This window comes from Emys orbicularis, chromosome 2, assembly GCF_028017835.1.
Source record: "Emys orbicularis isolate rEmyOrb1 chromosome 2, rEmyOrb1.hap1, whole genome shotgun sequence".
Lineage (NCBI taxonomy): Eukaryota > Metazoa > Chordata > Testudines > Emydidae > Emys > Emys orbicularis.
In genome coordinates, this window is record NC_088684.1 from 33,117,009 (window position 1) to 33,144,053 (window position 27,045).

Here is a 27,045-nt window from a genome sequence, read left to right on the forward strand (position 1 = left end):
GACCTTTCAAGGGTCAATTTTCTCTCCAGTCTTTTTCAGTATCTACATGTAGCCACTAGATGAACTCAGCAAATGACATAGACTCAAGTGCCACAACATACAGCTGAGACACAGCTTTACCTATCCTTCTCCACATACGACTGGACTTGGCAGAATTGGATTTTTTTATAATTTAGATGGATAATATCAAGGTTTGTTTTAAGCATTTTTTCAATTTTTGTCGATTCAAATTTTCACAGTTGCACAAAATTATGGGAGGGATCAGACCATAATTATTTAATGATTGTAGACATTGAGATTCAAAAAGTTAAAGCTTTATAACAATAAAGCAATTATCATCGTCAGCATCACATATCAAAATCTACAAAGTGTAAACATCCTTAAATCAAACTAGTAAGTTCTCAAGCAGCACTTTTCTTTCTTTCCCTGTCTAAATTTCAATTATGGATGGAAATATTTTTTTCATCGGTTTGTGTATGGCAATGAAATTGAAGTTTCCTGACATGTATCGATAAAAATCTAATCCTTCCAAGCCTACATATGACCATGCCACTACTACCAAGATGGATCAGTGCTTGGACAAGATCAGCTCATTGGTGAAGAACAGCTGGTTGAAGCTGAATCCAGGCAAGACAGAGGTTATGGTGGGCAGAAGAAAGCATTTGAAGAGTTTGCAGCCACAATGCAGTCTCCTTTGGTTAAAGGTACACATACACAATTAGTCAGTTTGGTTTGTAGTTCAGATGTACTCTTGGATTTCTTGCTGACACTAAGCTCTTACATGGCAGCATCCACGAGTAATTCTTTCTATCATCCTCAGTTGACCAAGAGACTCCTTCCCATCCTGGCAGACCTGTCTTTAATCATTCATGCCTATGTCATGTCTTGGCTGGATTTCCTGGGCACAAAGTCTTCAGCATTTAGGAAATTCCAGTTAGTACAGAACACTGCAGTTGTTCCCTTAGCAACACAGGCAACTGCAAGCTTATCAGACATGTCCTTTCCTCTCTATGCCTGCTTCCCATAGACTTTCAAATCAAGTTCAAGGTCTTAACTTGAAGGATATCCAAAAGGCCCAGGATATCCAAAAGATCGCCATAAACTCTGGGATGAAAACCATGGTTGAAGGTTTCTGTAGCACAATGGAGCGCTCCAGAAGGGTAAAGCTCGTCTTTGCAGGAGAAAGAGCTTTCTTGGGCTGCTTTGAGACTGTAAAATGAACTCACCCGAAAACGGAGGACCATCACAAACCTCACCACTTTCCACTCCAAGTGCAAGACACATTTCTTTGACCATGTCTTCTCTAACAAATACACAACAATAGATGTATTTAAAAACAAATCTCCTAAATCTCTACCAAAACATGATGCTCCACTGCACATACTTCTCCCCCTCAAGAAGGGGATGAGAGAACAAACGTGACTTGTAGTCACATTGTTAATGCACTATTGGAAGTTGCTCAAATACTATGATGAGCATTATATAAAAACCTATATTGAGTAGAACGCTACCAAAACTGAGCTTGTAGTTAACAAACACATGGTTGACTCTGCTTGATGTGGGTAGATGAGTTTTAAGTTTTTTATATTGGTTGCGATGTATATCTGTAATACATATATATACATGTTTTTATACTTGAAGACCAGCATTTTGCTGTCTTAAGGGTGAGAAACTTTCAGAATTCAACTAAAGAGGATCATTTTTGTTATGGTGCCAGGCAGCCTTTATTGGCTGGGGGAGATGGACTAATTGGGTCTACTCAGTTTTTTATTTTGGAGTCTGCACATGGATTTCCTTGTCACGTGTTAACCCAGGTAGTCACCTCTTCATACACCTCACTGCTTTGTTTGGTAGGTAATCATTTGTTAGTCCTACTCCCACTTTGAAGCCCAAATCTCATCTCTGCATACAGCATAACAAAACTGGTTGTGGGCTTCTTACAGAAATATGTGTTTCATGTATGGCAGACTCTATAGTTCCGTGGATTGGTCAGCTAAGGGTTTTTTTTATTGTAAGGCTGACCACTTTATTTTATAGTCCAAGGATGATGACTCCAAGTGAATCCCAGTGCTGTTCCTGGACCTGAGAACTACTTACCCGCACCACATTGATTGATAGTATTGCTTAATTATACAGAACAAATTTGAAAACAATTAGTGGGAAATCTGTTTTTCCGTCTGTTAAACACAAAATAGATGCCTTGCTTAAAAAATTAACTGTTATTTACATCTGTTGGGCAGCTGACATTTCCAAAGGATGCAATTACTTTGTTAGTTGTATCTTAAATTTTACTTCCTAAATCATCCTGCAATCATTGTGCCTAATGGTGAACAATGGATTAAATTAATTCAGAATGTGAGTGGGTTAGTTTAAAACGTATGTTTTTATTTAGTAGAGGAGCTGAATACTAGTGATTTAGTCCCCCATTTTCTCTCCAGCCTCCACCCCCCACTATAAACTTCCTGCAAAAGAAACCTGTTTCAATTGATCTGTGTATTTTAAATATCTTGAATCCTTCATTCTATATCTGGAATTCTGTAAACTGTTTAAATAGAGGGAAAGCCTTCAGTGTAAAATGAACAAATGGAGGTGAGGTTGTAAGATGCTTAAATTAGCCAAAATGATCTGAAGGCTTGCATCTTGAAGCTGTTTTAGCTAGAGAGATGCACAAGTTAGTTTTTGTTTGAAATACAAAAGATACAGAAAATATAAATTTACGTTTCCTAAGTATTAGGTTACTTACTATAATAACTTTATTAGCACTTGCAACTGTGGGCACTTTTAAAAACGATAACCTAGAACCCACCTTTGTTTCAGTTCTGCTCTTTATTAGAGCAGGGATGGCTGTATAATTGTGAATTAATTCAATTGATCACATCAAGAAAAATACCCCCTTTGAATCTCTGGGCACTTTTATTGAGCAAGGTGTATTGTTGTCAGTTTAGTTTCATTTCACCTTTATTCTCTGCAGTTACCATAGAATTATTGGCTCTAGCCATGCATTCAGGAAAGCCATAAAACCGACCTCTTTTGCTAATCTTAATTTTCAAGTTTACGTTTAAAAATATGCTTAGTCTTTCACCATGATCACTCCTTTTACAATGAGCATTTGCAACTGCTGCTGAGGTGTGCCCACTGGGCAGGAATTCTGTGCTTTTGTCTTGAGAAATTATTAAATAAAAAATCAGTTTGAACATATGGTTTTGTTAGCAAATCTTGTTTGCTTGAATTGTATTCATGTTTTAAGAACACTGAATTTAACTTTCTATGGTTTCTTGAGACGTTTATTTAGGAGCAGCTTGCAAATTGTTTTCTCTTAGAGGCTGCTGAGCCAGATGCCTGCAAAGTTGTAAACTAGAACACTAACTACAAATTTACATCACATTTGAAAATGCTCAAGGTAAAATGCCTCTGGACAAGGTTAGAAGTGCAATGTGATATAAAGCTTAAAAATGACTTGGACTAATTAGATGTTTTTGGCAGCCATTCTGCAGTCAGATGCATTTTCTATTATCATACCGCAGTTAATGGAAAATCAAATATAAATGTTGATTTGTAATCATATACATTTCATTTTTGAAATGAAACTTTTTCTGCATGTGCCTCATTAAAGCACACTTTGAAGCTAGTGTTTTAAAGAGAACTTAATTTTTGTTTACATTTAGCAGCAGGCTTCAAAAGAACATATCGTTTTGACCTTTAATTTTTAAATGTGACCTTCAAATATATTTCAACAACAAAAAGACAACATCAGATATATTTTGTAAATGTCTCAAATAAGTAGTGCAAGAACAACATTGAGCATGTAAGTAAAAAAAAAAAAAATCTTGTTTTGGACCTTTGGCAGGTAGGCCTACTGTAGATAGACAGCACCTGCTCTGAGTAAAGCCGGCTACAGACAGAATGTATCAGTCAGGAGACTCCATTGAAAAGCCTGGACCTTACCTGAGGAATGTAAATATTAAGGTGTCCTTAAGATACTGGAAAATCTCTCAGAGCTTGTCTTAAAATATTTTTTTACTCTTTGTCATGTACTGTTAAAAATTGGAAAACATACAATATTATGTGCCGCTTAAACCACTTCGTTTGACTATTGTTGATACCAGCACTTAGAGCAGGGTAGGGCTGGGTATTGACAAATTTAAAAAGGGTTTTGTTTCAGTATTTTTGCAAAATCCATCTATTGTATGAATTGCAAAATGCAAATTATAGTTTAAGTACTATGCATATGGGAGCTATAGAAAAATCTAAGATAGTTAGCACACATGTTAAGAGCACTGGTCTGTTAAAAGAGCAGTGTCAAATTGTAGTAGATAAGGTCTGAAGTGTGTTTTTGTTTTTTATTTTTATGCACAAATATCCTGATTTCACTGAAGTGTGGTTGTTTGCTTGCTCTATTAGGACAGTGACTGAGATTCCAAAAGAAATAGTAATTCCAAGTCTAGAAGAGACCTTATAAGGAAACTTGTATTACAATAAGTACACACAGTTTGCTTGCCATATAGATCTTGATTCAGGAAAAGACTTCAGCATATGCTTAAAGTTAAGTGCTTTCCTGAATCAGGGCCTTATGCAGTACAATCTTTTTAATTGTTTGCTTTTAGATCTTTGCTAAAAAGTGGTGAAAATGGTGGTGCCATTTTTAATAGTTATTTCCAGTCTGTAGAATATGAGCTATAGTGAGGTTTTATTGCTAAATGTCACTAACTTTTAAACTATGCTACAGTACATCCATCCAAGTACTTACAAAAATAAAGTTCTTTGTGATGCATTATCCTTGACATTTTATTCAAGTTATTTGCTAACTTGAAATATTTGGTAATCTGCATTGCAGATACCTAGTCAGTGTGAATTGATGATCTGTTCCACAGCAGAAACTTTTAAAAATAAAAATGAATTATCTTACTGTGGCCCAAAGTAAGTTACTTAATACACTGCATATTTTACCCTCTTAAGTTTTGTAAACACTACATGTCAAAAGTGAATGCCATCATCATCATGTTTGTCTTTTTCTTTTGTGCTTAAGTTAATATGTTTAGTGTGAGTTCTATTAACTGTCTTGCATAAAAAGTTACTGACTACTCTTTTAGCAATTAAAAGATGAATTGCTTGCAACAGGAAGTGGTAAAACAACCAGGAGGGGCCCTGTTCTATAATTTTGCTACCATTTGCTTTTAGGTCAGAAGCGTCAGGTAAAAGCACCAGACATTAGCCAAGTCTGGAAACTGATAGAAGCATGAGATTTATAAGCCTTGAAAATGAGTCAAGCTCCAGCAGGAAATGCAGGGAGTTTATTGGAAAGCCACAGGAAACACCAGCTGCAGGAATTATGGCTGGTCAAAACAGCGCCTGTTCCATTAAATAAAATGAGACACATCCCCACTTGCGTTTTTCCTTGAAGAATGAGAAATTGCAAGAAATCTGGGCATAAAGTGTATCATCCTCAACAGGGTGATGTAATTGTCACAAATCTATATCAGAAACCCTCTGAAGTTCAGGAACAAGTGTCATGACACAGCACATCAAAGTGAACTGCCAGCTGTGTGGTGCTTTATTGCTAATTGAGTTAATGTGAAACACTTCCCTGAACCAATTATCTAAACTGTATTTAAATCCAGCCAGCCTTCAAGAAAAGGAAAAGGAGCTCAGATGGTCTCTTTATAGTGTTAGTTGCCATTTTATGTTGTGGTGAGATTACTTAGGAGCCTAATCTTATTTAATACCTTTGGTTTCTGGAATATATAGTCATGATATAATAAAATTTTGTAACTGTTCATCAACATTGAACCTTTTCCATTTTTGAAATGACATGTGGATGACTAAGCGTGTGAAATGTAAAATCAGATTTGAAATAGTATATTAAATTATTTATTACAGCATGTATCATTCTTGGCTTCTAAAGTGTCAAACTTAAGGGCTTTCAACTTACAGTGAATGTGATGGCAGTAATCATAGCATGTCAGTAAGTGTTGAGTTGGTTGTATGGGGCAGTCTGCTATACATTTTTCCTGTGTATTTATTTCTATTCCTACAACTGAGTACAGTTGACTGTGTCCTGAATGGTATGAGTGAGGGAACCATAAAGCAAGGGAGTGTTAGTCCTGCGTGTGTCTTAATCAGTTAAAAATCATCATTTTATTTCTTTGAGGAGGCAGGGTTGGTGGTAGGTATTTCTGTATTTTTGTTGAACTTACTGTTTAGATTATTTTTGCATCGCACACACTCTGTCATATGCAATATTTGATTGCTGTCAATCAGAAACCTCACAAGCCAATCAAGATTTTCAAATTGTTCAGGTTCACACTCTTGGCTACTATATGTTGATTAGCTCCTGAAGAAGAGGTCCTCTTCATTAAGAACGTGGCTATAATTTGGTGGTTAGTTTTGCATACTATGAGCCATCTTCTCAGGTGTGTTTGGATCATTCTATGGGACAGAGTTGCCGCAAACAACTTTGTAACAGGTTGCTTATATGCCATAGACCTGCTGTAGCTCCTACACTACCCCTTCCCCTGCAACTGGCATAACGATGTGGTCAGAGCATCCCTAGTCTATAGCAATCCCCAGCTGCTAAGAAGGCTCTTTGGGGCCATAGGCAGCTGGTGCAAATTCAGCCTTTGATCTGCTCTAACTTTTGTGCCATTGAGAGGAAGATGCATGGCTAAAAGTTTAAAAAAAAAAAAAAAAAAAATCTGTTCTAGCATTTCTTAGTTCTACACAATAATATATTCCACACTATTTCATAAATTGGATCCAGTTGGTGTGCACATAAAAACCTTAGATAATTCAGTTTCATGCCAGAATGCTGAAAATTAATTATCTAGAGACAGACATGTAAAATAGTATAGTTTAATTCATAGCACTGTGCTTGCGTCTGGTTGAGTATACGCCTGCTTAGATTTTGTGTAATTGCTTGTGCGTACTGTAGAAAGTTACGACTACACTCTTATTTCAAAACCTGTGGTATATGAAATTATTTCAAAGTCAAATGAAAACATGCTTCCCAAAAACACACAATTTAGCGCATGATAAATGTTTTAGCTAATTTGCAACTTCTTGTTGTTACTGAAATTGTCAGCTTACCTGATCACTGTTAAGTGACCCACGGTGCTTGACATGACAGGTATTACACTGTAACATGAGAGGTGATAATTATTTCTGTCTTTTGAGAGCCGTCTGTTTTTTTCCTTTCATCAGTATGCTGGCAGATAAACTAAATATGACCCCTGAAGAAGCTGAACGATGGATTGTCAATCTAATTCGAAATGCAAGATTGGATGCCAAATTAGATTCAAAATTGGTAAGTTTTGTACTTCATTGTGTTAGAAGAGTCCAGCTTGATTTGTTTGATCCTAATTTTCTTTCATGCTAGTTGCTGGCAGTATTTGTAATACTAATATACCTTTACATATTTTTTATTCTATTGATTCTGAAGTATGGTGTTCTTCCTTTACCACATTTTGGCACTGCACAGATAGCTGTTGTAACAGGTATAAAGGTCATTAATACTAGTTTGAGAGCAGGAGTTAAGCCTGTCTGTCATGGTATGGTTAAAGTTACATAGTCTCAGTTGTAAATCATACTTTTTTTTTTTTTGTAATCTTAGATACAAGCCACTGTGAGTATAATCTTGTTTAATCCTTTATAGTTACCTGGACTATGAGTGAAATTTTAAAATAGTTGATCAAGTGAAATGAGGTCCTGCACTTAATGGCATTTCTCTGTTTGTCTGTTGTAATGTGATAATTTGTGTAAAACATATCTGATCAGTTCCAGAATTTGATATCAATGGGTATCAATCCCTTTTGATTTTTTGGTCAAAACAGGAAAAGCGGATTTCCACTAAACTCAGGCTGATTGGCTGATTTGCCTTTGATGTCACAATCCCACTAAGAAGCTTCTGGATGCTGAGTGACTTTGAAAATCTTGCCCTTATTTGGGTGCCTAAATGGGAGCTGAGGTCTTTTGATAATCTGGTCACAATTATGATGGGTGCTGAGGATTTGAAAAGCTGGCCCAGAGCTCTTTTGCCTACCTCCTTATTCCCTTCTATTTTGGCGACTCCTTGCAAACGCTCCTCTGCATGGGAGGGGCACTCTCTCCATTTCTCCCTCCCCCACATACATCTACCCCCATGCCAGCAGCTCTGAAATATAGGGGGATGGGTGAGAGTGGGACAAAAGAACTTGTGGGTAGAATGAAATGGTGTAAGTAGTACCTGATGTGTGCGATGAACTTGGCCTACATAAGCAGTGAATTGTACAACTCTCTAGTGTAAGTATACAAGAACAAAAAAAAATGATTTAGACAATTGTATTAAACCTGCTTTGGATCTCTCCACTTGAACATGTGTGCGTTGGGGCAGAGTTAATTGTGTACAACCTTAATTTTGGCATTTCTTATCACTTTTGAGTGGTTAAATGTTTTTGCATATTTGGTAAATTAAAGTATGATTCCTCATGAGCTGTTTTTTTTCGATTTAATTTCTAGGGCCATGTAGTTATGGGTAACAATGCGGTCTCACCCTACCAACAAGTGATAGAAAAGACCAAAAGCCTGTCTTTCCGGAGTCAGATGCTGGCCATGAACACTGAGAAAAAATTGAACCAGAGCAGTAGGGCTGAGGTAAGTACCAGTTACATGTGTCTGTATTTCCATATCCTCATTTAACTTGGAGAGAAGACTACAGACTTTTGTTATTGCTACTAAACGCACACTGTATAATCTTGGCTTCTCACTCCCTCAGGGACATTTTTAACTGCTCTGTGGCACTGGAATTAAATTGAAAAGAATTTATTTTGTTGCCATGAGTTTACAAGTGGGCAATAGTTCCTGCTTTCTTTCATCTCTTATATTCCTACTTTATTCTTCTAGCTCTTCCTTTCACCCCTCACATAGTTCCATATCCCTCTTTCCATTCTCTGTTTTGGTTCTCGTCCTCATTTAACAATGCCCTCTTGTACTTTATAGGGGAATAGGCAATTCATTAAATTGATTCCTGATGTGGCATTACAGAAGCATCTATCTCACATGAAAAAGGGTGGATTTATGCTAACCTAAATATATTTATACACTGAGTTAGCAAGGTCATCCTGGTTGTGTGATATTATTTGCTACCATACTGGAGATGCCAGTTCTTTAGTAACTCCTGCTTTTGCTTGGTGGACACTTTAGTCATTCAAGGTATGTCTACACTACAATTAAAAACCCACGGCTGGCCCATGCTAGCTGACTCGGGCTCAGGCTAGAGGTCTGCTTATTTGCAATATAGAAGTCCAGGCTCTGGTTGGAGCCCGTGCTCTAGGACCTTGCAAGGTGAGAGGGTCAAGTCTGCTGTTGTGGGCCAGCCACAGGTGTCAGACGGCAGTGTGTAGACATACCCTAAATTGTTATGGTTGGAATACAAACCTCCCTTAATCTGTGGGCAGCCATGCACCTGAAGAAAAAATGAGACTGACGTTAAAATGTGGAAATTGAATGGTTGTGTAAAATTCTAGGACTCAGTCTGAATCAGTTTAATTAAGGACTAGAGGTTTTATTGATAGGCTTAACTATCTTGACACTCTCTTGACCTCCCAAGCATAGGCACCGCCTCCATAGGTGCTCCAGCCCACAGAAAAAAATTAGCGGGTGCCTAACATCCACCAGCAGCCAGCTTTCTTCCCATTCCCCTCCCCCCCGCCCACACACACACCCCTCTCCTGCCAGTGGCCATGCCGATCAACTCCTCCCTCTCCCTCCCAGCGCCTCCTACCCACTGCAGTCAGCTGGCGGGTGTGGGGCCTTGGGGGAAGGGGTGGTGTAGGGGTGGGGCCTGGGGCTGAGTGGGGGTTAGAATCATAGAATATCAGGGTTGGAAGGGACCTCAGGAGGTCATCTAGTCCAACCCCCTGCTCGAAGCAGGACCAATCCCCAACTAAATTGTCCCAGCCAGGGCTTTGTCAAGCCTGACCTTAAAAACCTCTAAGGAAGGAGATTCCACCACCTCCCTAGGTAACCCATTCCAGTGCTTCACCACCCTCCTAGTGAAAAAGTTTTTCTAATATCTAACCTAAACGCCCCCCCCACTGCAACTTGAGACCATTACTCCTTGTTCTGTCATCTGGTACCACTGAGAACAGTCTAGATCCATCCTCTTTGGAACCCCCTTTCAGGTAGTTGAAAGCAGCTATCAAATCTCTCCCCTCATTCTTCTCTTCTGCAGACTAAATAATCCCAGTTCCTCAGACTCTCCTCATAAGTCGTGTGTCCCCCTAATGATTTTTAATGCCCCCCGCTGGACTCTTTCCAATTTTTCCACATCCTTCTTGTAGTGTGGAACCCAAAACTGGACACAGTACTCCAGATGAGGCCTCACCAATGTTGAATATAGGGCAATGATCATGTCCCTCGATCTGCTGGCAATGCCCCTACTTACACAGCCCAAAATGCCATTAGCCTTCTTGCCAACAAGGGCACACTGTTGACTTATATCCAGCTTCTCATCCACTGTAACCCCTAGGTCTTTTTCTGCAGAACTCCTGCCTAGCCATTCGGTCCCTAGTCTGTAGCAGTGCATGGGATTCTTCCGTCCTAAGTGCAGGACTCTGCACTTGTCCTTGTTGAACCTCATCAGATTTCTTTTGGCCCAATCCTCTAATTTGTCTAGATCCCTCTGTATCCTATCTCTACCCTCCAGCGTATCTACCACTCCTCCCAGTTTAGTGTCTTCTGCAAACTTGCTGAGAGTGCACTCCACACCATCCTCTAGATCATTAATGAAGATATTGAACAAAACCAGCCCCAGGACCAACCCTTGGGGCATTCCACTTGATACCGCCTGCCAACTAGACATGGAGCCATTGATCACTACCCGTTGAGCCCGGTGATCTAGCCAGCTTTCTGTCCACCTTATAGTCCATTTATCCAGCCCATACTTCTTTAACTTGCCGGCAAAAATACTGTGTGAGACCGTATCAATAGCTTTGCTAAAGTCAAGGAATAACACGTCCACTGCTTTCTCCTCATCCACAGAGCCAGTTATCTTGTCATAGAAGGCAATTTGGTTAGTCAGGCATGACTTGCCCTTGATGAATCCATGCTGACTGTTCCTGATCACTTTCCTCTCCTCTAAGTGCTCCAGAATTGATTCCTTGAGGACCTGCTCCATGATTTTTCCAGGGACTGAGGTGAGGCTGAATGGCCTGGTGTTCCCCAGATCCTCCTCCTTCCCTTTTTCAAAGATGCACTACATTAGCCTTTTTCCAGTCATCCGGGACCTCCCCCGATCGCCAGGAGTTTTCAAAAATAATGGCCAATGGCTCTGCAATCACATCCGCCAACTCCTTTAGCACTGTCAGATGCAGCACATCCGGTCCCATGGACTTGTGCTCGTCCAGCTTTTCTAAATAGTCCTGAACCACTTTTCTCCACAGAAGGCTGGTCACCTCCTCCCCATGCTGTGCTGCACAGTGCAGCAGTCTAGGAGCTGACCATGTTCGTGAAGATAGAGGCAAAAAAAGCATTGAGTACATTAGCTTTTTCCACATCCTCTGTCACTAGGTTGCCTCCCTCATTCAGTAAGGGGCCCACACTTTCGTTGACTTCCTTCTTGTTGCTAACATACCTGAAGAAACCCTTCTTGTTACTCTTAACATATCTTGCTAGCTGCAACTCCAAGTGTGATTTGGCCTTCCTGATTTCACTCCTGCATGCCTAAGCAATATTTTTATACTCCTCCCTGGTCATTTGTCCAAGCTTCCACTTCTTTTTTGTGTTCAAGATCAGCAAGGATTTCACTGTTAAGCCAAGCTGGTCGCCTGCTATATTTACTATTCTTTCTACACATCGGGATGGTTTGTTCCTGCAACCTCAATAAGGATTCTTTAAAATACAGACAGCTCTCCTGGACTCCTTTCCCCCTCATGTTGTTCTCCCAGGGGATCCTGCCCATCAGTTTCCTGAGGGAGTCAAAGTCTGCTTTTCTGATGTCCATATTCTGCTGCTCTCCTTTCTTCCTTGTCAGGATCCTGAACTTGACCATCTCATGGTCACTGCCTCCCAGGTTCCCATCCACTTTTGCTTCCCCTACTAATTCTTCCCGGTTTGTGAGCAACAGGTCAAGAAGAGCTCTGCCCCTAGTTGGTTCCTCCAGCACTTGCACCAGGAAATTGTCCCCTACACTTTACAAAAACTTCCTTGAGCACCCCCCGGGGAAAGGAGGAAGCCAGTGTCTATGCTCCCAAGCCTCTTATGTTGAAGGAAGAGAGAAAAGCAGAAGACTAGATGAGGTCCACCAGGGATCGTGCTATATTGATTTTAATTTACTTGGGACATTCTTACATGATATGGTTATGTTCTGGAGAAAACCCATAGATAAACAGATTTTTCCAAAATTCCTACTAAAGCTAAAAAAATACAAAATATTAAAATTTTAGTTGGCATTTGTCACTAAGGCTGAAAATATACTGAAGGGACCATTCTGACAAAGTAAGGTAGATTTGTTTAATACTGTAGAAAATTGTGTAAAAGGTCAAGTAACACAATTTTGTAAATAGTGCCAAATTATTTGTTACTTTGAGACACTTCAGGACAGTTCAGAAATACTTTCTGTTTCCTGCCTTTCTGAACCAAGGAAAAATCTTTGGCAATGTAACTGTGTTAATAGAACAAGAATGTCACAACAGGTTTACTTTAACTTTAAAAATATTGTATGGAGAAGTGAATCACTATTAAACACTGTGGTGCTGATAAACGTTTAAGCAGTTCATTTATCCATGTATTATGACTTGACGATTATTAAACTGATTCCTGGTGGGTGGTATTTACAGAAGCAACCATCTAACTTTATGAATAGGTTATTTAAAAAAGTTATTACAAATAACAATATAGTATATGCTGTTAACATTTCAGTAGCTCATGTAAACAAACGGCTTCCTCTTTTCCTGCTGATCCTTAATTTTTTGTTTTATATATTTTTAGGCACCTAACTGGGCTACTCAAGACTCCGGCTTCTACTGAAACAGTTCTGAGGGGGGGGAATATCAAATTTTCATTTGAGAGGAGAAGATAAATATATTATGTACCTTTTCTCAAAGAGCTAATTCTGGGAATTTGCAATACATAATGAGTTGAATAAAATTGGGTTCTTTTAACTGTCTTTGTAGCTTTATAATTTGAGTAGTTACATGTTTAAAAAAATTGCTACAATATAGTTCAATTTTTCCAGATTTTTAAATTAAAATTTAAATGTTGACTACCTTTTTACAATAGGCTGCAAGTTCCACTTGGTATAAGATCAAATATATTTTTGCATCCATCTCTGTTTGGAAACATGGAAATTCTATTTCTAGCTATTTATTTCTTTTTATATTGCGAATAGTCACATCATCAGATAGAACTATGGATTATGGATCCAAGACAAGAGACTGTTAAAAGTACATTCCTGAATGGTACAAACTGTCGGACAACCCTAGAGTATGTTGCCTATATTCCATACCTGACATGACACCTTTAGGCAGAATGTCGACTGAGGCTTCATATTCTATAGGAAGGTACAGTGAAACTTCTGGAGGATTATGGAATTGGATTTGAGTTAAACTCAGTAATACTGCTAAGAGTAATTTAAAGCTAGAATATCAGTCCTCTTCTGCCTTCTACAATAAAAGCAGCATTGTTATGCTATGATTCTACCTACCTGGAAAGAGGAGGGAAGACCACTATCGCACTTCCCAATGTAAACATAAGCTCTACCCACTTTGCTCTGTCGTCTTACTTCCTGAGCATGTAATGTGCTGAATCCTGTAAATTTGCTGTAGCTTCTAATATGAAGTAAGAACAGAATCTTTCAGTTCTGAAGAGGGAGAGTAAGCACCACTTAAAGCAAATAATACGTTTTCTGTCTCCTCACCTATTGTCCCTCTTCATAGCAATACTAGTTTGCCCCTTGGTGTGTGTGAGGGGGAGGGAGCTATTATCTCTTGGAATGCTTTTATGGCTGCCTCAACTTGGAGTCATCTTCTGTTTTCTTGTGCTCTACCCTTCTTCTCTGGGTTGGATATGATTTTCATACTTTCAGCTTTCCATATGCATGACTTGACTATCTAGTTTTCTTTATACGCTTGTGAGTAGTATCAGTCTTAGATAATGTAAATGCAAAATGGTCTAAGTTAGAGCTGTGCAAATGACTGATTTTTTTTTTTTTAATTTATTGGCCATTCTAAAAAATTGAAAAAAGTGTTTTGGGTCCAATTGAATTTTTTTTACTTTTTGGTGAGTTATTTCAGATTGAACAGAAATGTCAAAACATTTAATTTTGATTTCAAGCATTTTTTCAAATATTTTTGAATTGTAAAAACTGAAGGCAATTTCTAAAACAATTTGTTTTGAACTAAAAATGTTTCATTTCAAATATGCCAAAGTATTTGGATGTTTTCTGAAAATTTCTAGCTTTTTGGTCAAAACAATTTGGCAAAACTTAAATTTACAAAACATTTTGATATTGCCAAATATGCTTTTATGCTCTTCTACCTCAATTTCCAGAATTTTTGATGTGTTGCTAATCTCATCCATGTTTTTGAATTCATTTATCCCTTGGAATTGTCTCTGGAGGTCCAGATCATAGAAGGGAGAGTCTGGGACCTGCCCATTGAGAGCATCAACTATCAAAATCATAAATTGACTCATTCGGAGAGTAGCTAGTGAACAAAGCAAAGTAATATACTCATTAGTAAGGCTGCAATTTAGTCATGGATATTTTTATTAAAAGTCACGGATAGGTCACGGGTAATAAACAAAAATTAATGGCCCGTGACCTGTCCATGACTTGTACTATAAATATCCCTGACTAAATCTTAGGTCCTGGGGGGCGTGGGGCAAGGGTAGCCACCCAGGTCCCTGTCGGTGCTGCTCAGGTGACCGTGCGGTCACTTGCGCCAGAGGTCCTGGAAAGTCACGGAATCTTTGACCTCCGTGAAAGACTTGGAGCCATCTCATTAGCCTGTGCTTGCTGCATGGACCCTCTACTTCAGTGGCGGGCAACCTATGGCCCGTCAAGGTAATCTGATTGCGGGCCGCGAGACATTTTGCTGATGTTGACCGTCCGCAGGCACAGCCCCCCCCGTAGCTCCCAGTGGCTGCAGTTTGCCATTCCCGGTGAATGGAAGCTGCGGGCCGCAGGGACGTGCTGGCTGCTGCTTCCCGCAGCTCCCGTTGGCTGGGAATGGTGAACCGCGGCCACTGGGAGCCACGGGGGGCCGTGCCTGCGGACGGTCAACATCAGCAAAATGTCTCGCGGCCCGCAATCAGATTACCCTGATCGACTGCATGCGGCCCACCGGCTGCAGGTAGCCCACCACTGATCTACTTAGTTCCTGCTCTTCCCCAATTGCTAGTCTCACCTCCTGCTTGTCTAATGAGGCTGTACTTTGCTTCTGATCCCTTTCCTGCTAGTCATATGGACATCTGCCTAAAGCAGACCTTTTCAGGAGACACATCTTCTACCCAAATCCATTGCAGCCATATTCTACCTGTAAGCTTAGTGGAAATTTCAGATGGCTGAAGAGTAAACAGTTGAACATCCTGTCTTCAGATATTGATGGTTGAAACCAGTGTTTGTGTGCATAATTTATGTCCTTTATTGTTTTTTAATGAGGTGTAAACATTTTTCTCTGGGGCCTATTCCTGATTTTTGCTTCAGTCATGGACACAGGGTTGTCCCTTTCCTGATGCTGCCTGATGAAGTGGAAGACATGGAGATCTCTGCAAACTTAACTAGAATGTGCTTAATGTAATCCAAGCAAATAGTGTGGTTCTGTCGCCTTCTGGTGACTAGATCACATACAGAAGCTTGTCTGCTGCAACCGTTGAGCTTTAGCTCAGGCAGCAATCACCTGCTTTTCAATCCAGATGTCATGCATGGGTTAAATCTCTGCTGCCACTACCTGAGTCAGGAATGATGGTTACAAGTGGGACCTATATGCCCTAGGAGGGTTGACTGCAGCAAGCATTCAATCAGGACTTCTGGGTCTAAAAGTGTGAGCTTATAGTGTCTGAGCTAAAAAAAAATAGGTTCAGTAGCTCAAGGTTACAGCAGACGCAAATCTCTTTAGGTGGACTGTCAAGTAAAAGGAGGGATAGAGAGCCATACTGCCTGGGTTATACTAGTATACTACAGAGTCTATAGCAAAGTTTTAGAAGCCATGGACCCTGGAGGAGTGAGATAAAGACAGGGTCTTGAGGTCCCATATAATATTTCACTATGGTAACACCTTATATAAGAATCTCAAAGCACATGTTGCTAGTCATATTCTAGTCAGATCATATTGTTCTGCAGAAGAGGAGACAATATGTGTATACCTACTTCTATTGCAGTAATAAATCAAAATAAATATTTATTAAAATAACTGTATAAGTGAATAGACAGCTCATTCAACTGATTACTTATGTGGCCTTACAGAAGCAGCCCATGTAATATGAAAAGGGTGGATTTATGCCAACCTAAACATATTCACACACTGAATTGTTGTTCTGGTCACATGACATCAATACCATACTGGAGATGCTGATTCTTGAGTAATTCCTGCTCTTGCTTAGGGCACGTCCATAGTCGCTAAGTTGATATGGCTGGGATACAAACCTCCACTGAACTGCTAGTACACATGCACCTGGAGAGAAAATTGGCAAACTTGTAACTAGTGCTCACAGGTGATACCAAAGATGCAGAGGGAAAAATCATTCCGATCTTGGTAGATAAAAAAAGGAAATAAATCAATATCTAGTAGGTGGTTTTTGTAAGAAAAGTTCTCAATTTACATTGACAATTTTAAAGCGGAGGCATGTGTAGTTTGGAATTTGAATAAGCATGGGTGAGTGGGAGGAGAGGTGGTTAACAAGTGATTTCTTCAGGCCTTATTGCTCTTACTAGTAATAAGCTTGTGTCAATAACCTTGGTACAGAACAAAGACTATTCAATAGGGCACCCAGTCATGCAAGCAGTTTCTCACAGGCACAAAAGTTCACCTATGCAGAACCGCTTATAAAATTCAGGCCTATGATAAAATCAGAGCCTGATCCCACAAGTCTTAGGGTATGTCTATACTACGAAATTAGGTCGATTTTTAGAAATCGATTTTATACAGTCTATTGCGTATGTCCACACTAAGCGCATTCAGTCGGCGGAGTGCATCCTCACTACCGTGGCTAGCATCGACTTACGGAGTGGTGCACTGTGGGTAGCTATCCCGCAGTCTCCGCTGCCCATTGGAATTCTGGGTTAAGCTCCCAATGCCTGATGGGGCAAAAACATTGTCGTGGGTAATTTTGGGTACATGTCGTCAGTCGCCCCTCCGTGAAAGCAACAGCAGACAATTGTTTCGCGACAGACACCAGGGTGATTAGAAGAGCACAGCAAGACGTCCTGCGCATCAGAGAGGCTTTGAAAACCAGTTTCATGACTGGCCATGCTTCGGTGTGACAGTTGTGTGTTTTTCTCTTTGATGCAAACCCACCCCCTTTGTTGATTTTAATTCCCTGTAAACCAACCACCCTCCCCCCTTTGAAATAAAGTAACTATTGTTTTGAAACCATGCATTATCTCTTTTTTTTTTTTTTTTAATTAAGAAAGAAAGAACAGACAAGGTAGCCCGGGTGGGGGAGGACTGAAGGACAAGGCCACATTGCTTATTGTAGCCACACTAAAAATCAAACTGTTTGAATGACAACCTTCTATTGCTTGAGCCATCCTCTGGAGTGGAGTGGCTGGGTGCCTGGAGCCGCCTCCCCCCCCCCCCCCCCCCGAGTTCTTGGGCGTCTGGGTGAGGAGGCTATGGAACATGGGGAGAAGGGTAGGCGGTTATACAGTGGATGCAGCAGGGGTCTGTGCTCTTCTTGGCTTTCCTGCAGCTTCAACAGACGCTTCATCATGTCCGTTTGCTCCCCCATTAGCCTCAGCATTGCGTCCTGCCTCTGCTCTTCGTGCTCACTTAATTCTTTCCTGGCCTCTGCCACTGAATGCCTCCATGCATTAAGCTGTGCCCTATCAGTGTGGGAGGACTGCATGAGCTCGGAAAACATGTCATCGCAAGTGCATTTTTTTCGCCTTCTAATCTGCGATAACCTCAGGGACGAAGATGATAGCGGGAGTGTAGGGGGACTGCATGGTCACCTGTGCTGCTGAGTTCGCCATTCTGACCAAACAGGAAATGAAATTCAAAAGTTCCTGGGGCTTTTCCTGTGTACCTGGCTAGTGCATCGGAGTTCAATGTGCTGTCCAGAGCAGTCACTATGGGATAGCTCCCGGAGCCCAATACCGTCGATTTGCCGGGGAGGAGTACAGAAGTCGATTTTAAGAGCTCTTTAGGTCGACGGAACGGGGTTGGTTGGGTGGACGCATTCATTTTTAAATCGACCTAACGCAGCTAAATTTGACCTTACCCCATAGTGTAGACCAGGGCTTACTGAGCGGAGTAAGGCTTTGCAGGACTGGATTCCCCATTCTTATTTTTTCCTGTATCCCATTGTTTCTTGTGGTTTTAAGTTTTCCCTTGAGAAATTAATTAAAACTAAGCCACTGCTTCATTCTGTATAATTACAATCCAAAATACTAGCTGTAGAGCAATCCAGATTGCATAACAGTCATCCCTGTTTGATGATACAATTTTTAAAAAAAGCATGATTGTATAATTAAAGCATTTTTAAACCAGAGATTAAATTGGAATTTTTTTTGTAAACATCAGGGAAATGGCCAACATTTTTCTTCCTATCAGAAGAAAAAATGGTCATCTCTAAAAATATTCTCCCTATTATGATGACCTTTGTGAACAGTTTTGTTGTGTTCCATCTCATAAAAGAAATGCTGTGTTGGAGCTATTGTCTGGCTATATCGAAAGGAAGACAGGAGACACTTGATGTGGTTTTAATCAGGCCGTGACTTTATTATTAGATGTCTGGGACTACTCGCCTGATAAAAGGGTACAGTGCAGATAACCCCATGTTCATTCAATATCTACCTGGGGGGCTTCCACCAGGTCCTCTTTTTTCCATCCAGGACCTCCCACCAACCCGTTGCTGGGACCTTACCATTCATCCAACCCCCGAGGGTTACGGTGGTTTATAAGAAAGTGGGGTGGGCTCCCTGCTGTACTGTTCATAGGAGCCCTGAACACCCTCATCCCCTTTTTGTTCCTTTAACCAGTACCTTCTTTTTAAGTCCCTTACCAAGCCATTTATCCGGTCACTGTATCCCTTCCCTATGGAGTACCTGCACTGGACCTCCACCCCATGCTTATGTAATGAATTGCGAGGTAGAATCTACTGCCCTTCATATCTCATGCTAACAAAGCCCCCCCCCCCCCCCACCTCACTGTGGGGAAGGTGAAACACCCACTCCTCCCCCACACACACACCACCGAGGCCGATCTGATGGTGAGGGAAATATTCCTTCCCAGCTCCACTAAAAGGGGGTGGCTAGTGCAATGTCCACAGCTGGCCTTGACCAAACTTGGTATTTTGCTATCTAAAGCTCAGGGGCTCGGTGCTGCCTCCACTGCTCCGTGAAAAAAGGGCTTCTGCTGCCCAGGCTTGCCACTTTTCAACCTTCCCGTCCCAAGGGATGAGTCAGCATTGCCCCACTGACCCATTTCCCCTTTTGCAACAGCTTCTGACTTCTTATCCCCCCACACTGTTCAGTCTTCCCCAGCAAGCTGAACAACGCCCCCTCAACCTCCCCACTTAAAGGTGCAGTGCAGTCATTCTCCTATAAATAGTTCCTGTTCTTTGATCCCATGATCTTCAATGAGGTGCATATCAACAAAAGAACAGGCTGCAATGCTGCTTGTCAAATTCTTTCTCTGTTGTCTCTAGTGTTGAGTGCAACATCAGCTGTGTGAACTACTTTGAGACCTTAACGTTTTCTTTCATATGTCAACTTTAAAGGAAAAAACAATTTTTTGAAAAACTACAAAAATGTTTATGTAAAAATGAGCTAAGGGTGGTCAAGAATGCCTGCGCCCATTTCCTCCCACTGATCAGAGGGTCGCACACAAAAGTCCTAACAGAAAATGTTGACTGTATGTTCTACATAAATCAACAAGGAGGAGCCCAGTCTTCCCCCCCTCTGTGAAAGCGAGGAGACTGTGGAACTGGTGTATCTCCCACAATATCACACTCTCAGCAGCCTACCTCCTGGATACATAGAACTTGATGGCGGACAGTCTGAGTTGCAAATTCCTGCATGACCATGAATGGGAGCTAGATCCAGTAGTACTTCACAATCTATTCAAGCAGTGGGGAACACAGACCACAGACTTGTTCGCCACATACCTGAACAAGAAATGTCCATGCTACTGCTCCAGAGTGGAGATAGGACATCACTCCCTTGGCAATGCTCTCCTCCTCCTCCCCTGGGGTGGGGACCTCTTTTACACCTTCCCTCCTTTCCCCCGCCTATTGAAGATCCTACTGAAGACAAAACGAGATGGTGCACACATTCTGATCGTTCCAATATGGCCAAGACAGACCTGGTACCCTTACCTGTCACAACTTGCGATGTGCCCACCAAGCTCTCTCCCGGTCACTCCTCATCTTCTCTTGCAGAACAGAGGACATACCTTACATCCCAACCTGGTGATTCTCCGCCTTAAGGCATGGTTCCTTCTTGGTTCCACCATCTAGAGAGCTCCTGTTCAACGGAGGTGCAAGAGGTGGTATTATACAGCAGAAAATCCTCAACCTGGTGTATTTACCTGCAAAAATGGCCCAGATTTTGGATTTGGTGTAAGTCCCAACAAATTTCCCCAACATCTGTGACTCTTCCACACATCATGCACTGGCACTAAAAAGATCAGGGTTGTTCATAAGCTCTCTTAGAGTCCACCTAGTGGCTATAACAGCCTTCCACCATCCAATGGAGTGGTACTCATTGCTGTCACACCCAACCAGCAAAAGGTTCCTCATGGAATCAAAATTATCAGACACATAGATGAACATAATTTGTTGGGGAAGAGTCAAAATGTTTTTTGTAAAGGGAAATCATGCCTCACCAATCTACTAGAATTCTTTGAGGGGTCAACAAGCATGTGGACAAGGGGGATTCAGTGGATATAGTGAACTTAGATTTTCAGAAAGCCTTTCACAAGGTCCCTCACCAAAGGCTCTTAAGCAAAGTAAGCTGTCATGGGATAGAGGGAGGGTCCTCTCATGGATTGGTAACTGGTTAAAAGATAGGAAATAAAGGGTAGGAATAAATGGTCAGTTTTCAGAATGGAGAGAGGTGAATATTGGTGTCCCCCAGGGGTCTGTATTGGGACCAGTCCTGTTCAACATATTCATAAATGATCTGGGAAAAGGGGTAAACAGTGAGGTGGCAAAATTTTTAGATGATACAAAACTACTCAAGATAATTAAGTCCCAGCCAGACTTCAAAGAACTACAAAAGGATCTTTCAAAACTAGGTGACTCGGCAACAAAACGGCAGATGAAATTCAATGTTGATAAATGCAAAGTAATGCACATTGGAAAACGTAATCCCAAGTATACATGTAAAATGATGGGGTCCGAATTAGCTGTTACCACTCAACAAAGAGATCTTGGAGTCACTGTGGATAGTTCTCTGAAAATATCCACTCAATGTGCAGCAGCAGTCAAAAAAGCGAACAGAATGTTGGGAATCATTAAGAAAGGGATATATAAGACAGAGAATATCATATTGCCTCTATATAAATCCATGTTACGCCCACATCTTGATACTGTGTGCAGATGTGGCCGCCCCATCTCAAAAAAGATATATTGGAATTGGAAAAGGTTCAGAAAAGGGCAAAAAAATTATTAGAGGTGTGGAATGGCTTCCGTATCAGGAGAGATTAATAAGACCAGGACTTTTCAGGTTGGAAAAGAGACGACTAAGGGAGGATATGACTGAGGTCTCTATAAAATCATGACTGGTGTGGAGAAAGTAAATAAGGAAGTGTTATTTACGCCTTCTCATAACACAAGAACTAGGGGCCACCTTATGAAATTAATAGGCAGCAGGTTTAAAACAAACAAAAGGAAGTTTTTCACACAATGCACAGTCAACTTGTGGAACTCCTTGTCAGAGCATGTTGTGAAGGCCAAGACTATAACAGGCTTCAAAAAAGAACTAGATAAATTCATGAAGGATATGTCCATCAATGGCTATGAGTCAGGATGGGCAGGGATGATGTCCCTAGCTTCTGTTTGCCAGAAGCTGTAAGTGAGTGATAGGTGATGGATCACTTGATGATTACCTGTTCTGTTCATTCCCTCTGGGGCACGTGGAATTGGCCATTGTTGGAGGACAGGATACTGGGCTAGATGGACCTTTGGTCTGACCCAGTATCACTGTTGTTATATTCTTAAGGGTATTTTAACCCTCTTCCCACAACCTCAGCTACCTCCTCTCACATGGGACTTAAACCTCGTACTGAAGGGACTGACTAGGCCCCCCTTTCAACCCAGGGCCATCTGTTTGGTCACTTACCTCTAGATGAAAATGGCCTTCCTCTTAGCGATTACTTTGGCCAGGAGATCTGTGGTGGGTTGGGTCACAGAGACTCCCTTGGGACTGTCTCCTGATGTGCTGAGACTACCTCTGAGCCTGTTTTCCCTGCCAGCTTGGAATTTCAGAACCCTGACTTGTTGAGCCAGACACGCTAGCCTGCTGCAAACACAGACCCAGGTCTGAACCACGTCCCCCACAAGCTGCAAACTTAACTGAAGACAGCTTAAGAAGTGCTCCTGTCTCTAGCATCCAGACACCCAGTTCCCAAGGGGATCCAAACCCCAAATAAATCCGTTTTACTCTGTATAAAGCTTATGCAGGGTAAACTCATAAATTGTTCGCCCTCTATAACACTGATAGATATGCACAGCTGTTTGCTCCCCCAGGTATTAATTATTTGCTGTGGGTTAATTAATAAGCAAAAAGTGATTTTATTAAGTATAAAAAGTAGGATTTAAGTGGTTCCAAGTAATAACAGACAGAAGAAAGTAAATTACCAAGGAAAATAAAACAAAAACACTCAAGTCTAAGCCTAATACAGTAGGAAACTAAATGCAGGTAAATCTCACCCTCAAAGATGTTCCAATAAGCTTATTTCACAGACTAGACTCCTTCCCAGTCTGGGTCCAGCAATCACTCACACCCTCGTAGTTACTGTCCTTTGTTCCAGTTTCTTTCAGGCATCTCTTTGGTGTGGAGAGGCTATCTTTTGAGCCAGCTGAAAACAAAATGGAGGGGTTTCCAGGGCCTTTTTATATTCTTTGTCTTGTGGGGGGAAACCCCCTTGTTCTCCTGTGCAAAATCACAGCAACAAGATGGAGTCTGTAGCCACCTGGGCAAGTTACATGTCTCTGAAAGCTCAGATGTGGATTGGCGTCTCCCAAAGTTCATTGCTAGTTAAGTACTCCCAATTATTTGAATAACCCCTTCACGCTATGTTGACCAAATCTGCCTTATATGCTTCCTACAGCAAACACTTTAAATACAAGCATAGAGCCAACACTCATAACTTCAGGTATAAAAATGATACATGCATACAAATAGGATGAATATATTCAGTGTATCATAACCTTAGAAAAGATATGTTACATGGCATATCTAGCATAAAACATTCCAGTTATATCATATTTACACTCATAAGCATATTTATATAAAGCATTATTGGGTGAAACATCACAAGAATAATGTAAACAACAGCTCTGATAGCACATTCCCCTTAAACGGTATTCTTTTGGGACAAAGTTATGCTCAGGCCACATCCAAAATTTGTTCCCAAGATAACCTCCCTGTTTCACATAAACCAATTGATTCATAGGGAAAGACCCTATTTGGACACAGACTGGCTAACCTAGTGAGGAGGGCTTTAAACTAGGTTCGACGGGGACAGGTGAGCAAAGCCCGCAGATAAGTGGGGAACATAGAGACCTGGGAGATGGGTCGGAAACGAGAGGGAGTGTGGGCTATATTGGCAGAGAGAAAGGAGGGTCAGGACAAAACTGGGAGGAAAGATCAAACCAGTATCTTAGATGCCTATATACAAATGCGAGAAGTATGGGTAATAAGCAGGAAGAACTGGAAGTGCTAATAAATAAATACAACTATGACATTGTTGGCATCACTGAAACTTGGTGGGATAATACACATGATTGGAATGTTGGTGTGGATGGATACAGCTTGCTCAGGAAGGATAGACAGGGGGGAAAGGGAGGAGGTGTTGCCTTATATATTAAAAATGTACACACTTGGACTGAGGTAGAGATGGACATAGGAGATGGAAGTGTTGAGAGTCTCTGGGTTAGGCTAAAAGGGGTAAAAAACAAGGGTGATGTCATGCTAGGAGTCTACTACAGGCCACCTAACCAGGTGGAAGAGGTGGATGAGGCTTTTTTTAAACAACTAACAAAATCATCCAAAGCCCAAGATTTGGTGGTGATGGGGGACTTCAACTATCCAGATATATGTTGGGAAAATAACACAGCGGGGCACAGACTATCCAACAAATTCTTGGACTGCATTGCAGACAACTTTTTATTTCAGAAGGTTGAAAAAGCTACTAGGGGGGAAGCTGTTCTAGACTTGATTTTAACAAATAGGGAGGAACTCGTTGAGAATTTGAAAGTAGAAGGCAGCTTAGGTGAAAGTGATCATGAAATCATAGAGTTTGCAATTCTAAGGAAGGGTAGAAGGGAGAACAGCAAAATAGAGACAATGGATTTCAGGAAGGCGGATTTTGGTAAGCTCAGAGAGCTGATAGGTAAGGTCCCATGGGAATCAAGACTGAGGGGAAAAACAACTGAGGAGAGTTGGCAGTTTTTCAAAGGGACACTATTAAGGGCCCAAAAAGCAAGCTATTCCGCTGGTTAGGAAAGATAGAAAATGTGGCAAAAGACCACCTTGGCTTAACCACGAGATCTTGCATGATCTAAAAAATAAAAAGGAGTCATATAAAAAACGGAAACTAGGACAGATTACAAAGGATGAATATAGGCAAACAACACAGGAATGCAGGAGCAAGATTAGAAAGGCAAAGGCACAAAATGAGCTCAAACTAGCTACAGGAATAAAGGGAAACAAGAAGACTTTTTATCAATACATTAGAAGCAAGAGGAAGACCAAAGACAGGGTAGGCCCACTGCTTAGTGAAGAGGGAGAAACGGTAACAGGAAACTTGGAAATGGCAGAGATGCTTAATTACTTCTTTGTTTCCGTCTTCACCAAGAAGTCTGAAGGAATGCCTAACATAGTGAATGCTAATGGGAAGGGGGTAGGTTTAGCAGATAAAATAAAAAAAGAACAAGTTAAAAATCACTTAGAAAAGTTAGATGCCTGCAAGTCACCAGGGCCTGATGAAATGCATCCTAGAATACTCAAGGAGCTAACAGAGGAGGTATCTGAGCCGCTAGCTATTATCTTTGGAAAATCATGGGAGACGGGAGAGATTCCAGAAGACTGGAAAAGGGCAAATATAGTGCCCATCTATAAAAAGGGAAATAAAAACAACCCAGGAAACTACAGACCAGTTAGTTTAACTTCTGTGCCAGGGAAGATAATGGAGCAAGTAATTAAGGAAATCATCTGCAAACACTTGGAAGGTGGTAAGGTGATAGGGAACAGCCAGCATGGATTTGTAAAGAACAAATCATGTCAAACCAATCTGATAGCTTTCTTTGATAGGATAATGAGCCTTGTGGATAAGGGAGAAGCTGTGGATGTGGTATACCTAGACTTTAGTAAGGCATTTGATACGGTCTTGCATGATATTCTTATCGATAAACTAGGCAAATATAATTTAGATGGGGCTACTATAAGGTGGGTGCATAACTGGCTGGATAACCGTACTCAGAGAGTTGTTATTAATGGTTCCCAATCCTGCTGGAAAGGCATAACGAGTGGGGTTCCGCAGGGGTCTGTTTTGGGACCGGCTCTGTTCAATATCTTCATTAACGACTTAGATATTGGCATAGAAAGTACGCTTATTAAGTTTGCAGATGATACCAAACTGGGAGGGATTGCAACTGCTTTGGAGGACAGGGTCATAATTCAAAATGATCTGGACAAATTGGAGAAATGGTCTGAGGTAAACAGGATGAAGTTTAACAAAGACAAATGCAAAGTGCTCCACTTAGGAAGGAACAATCAGTTTCACACATACAGAATGGGAAGAGACTGTCTAGGAAGGAGTAAGGCAGAAAGGGATCTAGGGGTTATAATGGACCACAAGCTAAATATGAGTCAACAGTGTGATGCTGTTGCAAAAAAAGCAAACATGATTCTGGGATGTATTAACAGGTGTGTTGTGAGCAAGACACGAGAAGTCATTCTTCCGCTCTACTCTGCTCTGGTTAGGCCTCAGCTGGAGTATTGTGTCCAGTTCTGGGCACCGCATTTCAAGAAAGATGTGGAGAAATTGGAAAGGGTCCAGAGAAGAGCAACAAGAATGATTAAAGGTCTTGAGAACATGACCTATGAAGGAAGGCTGAAAGAATTGGGTTTGTTTAGTTTGGAAAAGAGAAGACTGAGAGGGGACATGATAGCAGTTTTCAGGTATCTTAAAGGGTGTCATAAGGAGGAGGGAGAAAACTTGTTCACCTTAGCCTCTAAGGATAGAACAAGAAGCAATGGGCTTAAACTGCAGCAAGGGAGGTCTAGGTTGGACATTAGGAAAAAGTTCCTAACTGTCAGGGTGGTTAAACACTGGAATAAATTGCCTAGGGAGGTTGTGGAATCTCCATCTCTGAAGATATTTAAGAGTAGGTTAGATAAATGTCTATCAGGGATGGTCTACACAGTATTTGGTCCTGCCATGAGGGCAGGGGACTGGACTCGATGACCTCTCGAGGTCCCTTCCAGTCCTAGAATCTATGAATCTATGAATCTTCTATCCCAAGCCTCGTTGAGACAACAGAGAGGCTAGATTATATACTGTAGATGTCAGAAGAGTCCTAGCCTTTTACCTAGACAAGACAAAGCCCTTCAGGAAGTCTACCAGACTTTTCCTCTCCATTGCAGAAAGATCCAAGGGCTTGGCAATATCAATCCAAAGACTTTCC

General features: G+C 41.1%; 1 protein-coding gene across 3 annotated transcripts in view; it reads left to right on the forward strand.

Annotated features, from left to right (window-relative positions):
• Positions 1-13,136, forward strand: part of EIF3E (eukaryotic translation initiation factor 3 subunit E) — a 61,945-nt gene extending 48,809 nt beyond the window's left edge. For all 3 annotated transcript variants that reach the window (XM_065398229.1, XM_065398230.1, XM_065398231.1), the window contains 3 exons: positions 7,198-7,300; positions 8,491-8,625; positions 12,961-13,136. In XM_065398229.1, the coding sequence (XP_065254301.1) occupies positions 7,198-7,300; positions 8,491-8,625; positions 12,961-12,999 (277 nt within the window). In that variant the 3' untranslated portion in view covers positions 13,000-13,136. The remainder of the gene's footprint in view (positions 1-7,197; positions 7,301-8,490; positions 8,626-12,960) is intronic.
• The last annotated feature ends 13,909 nt before the right edge of the window (positions 13,137-27,045 follow it).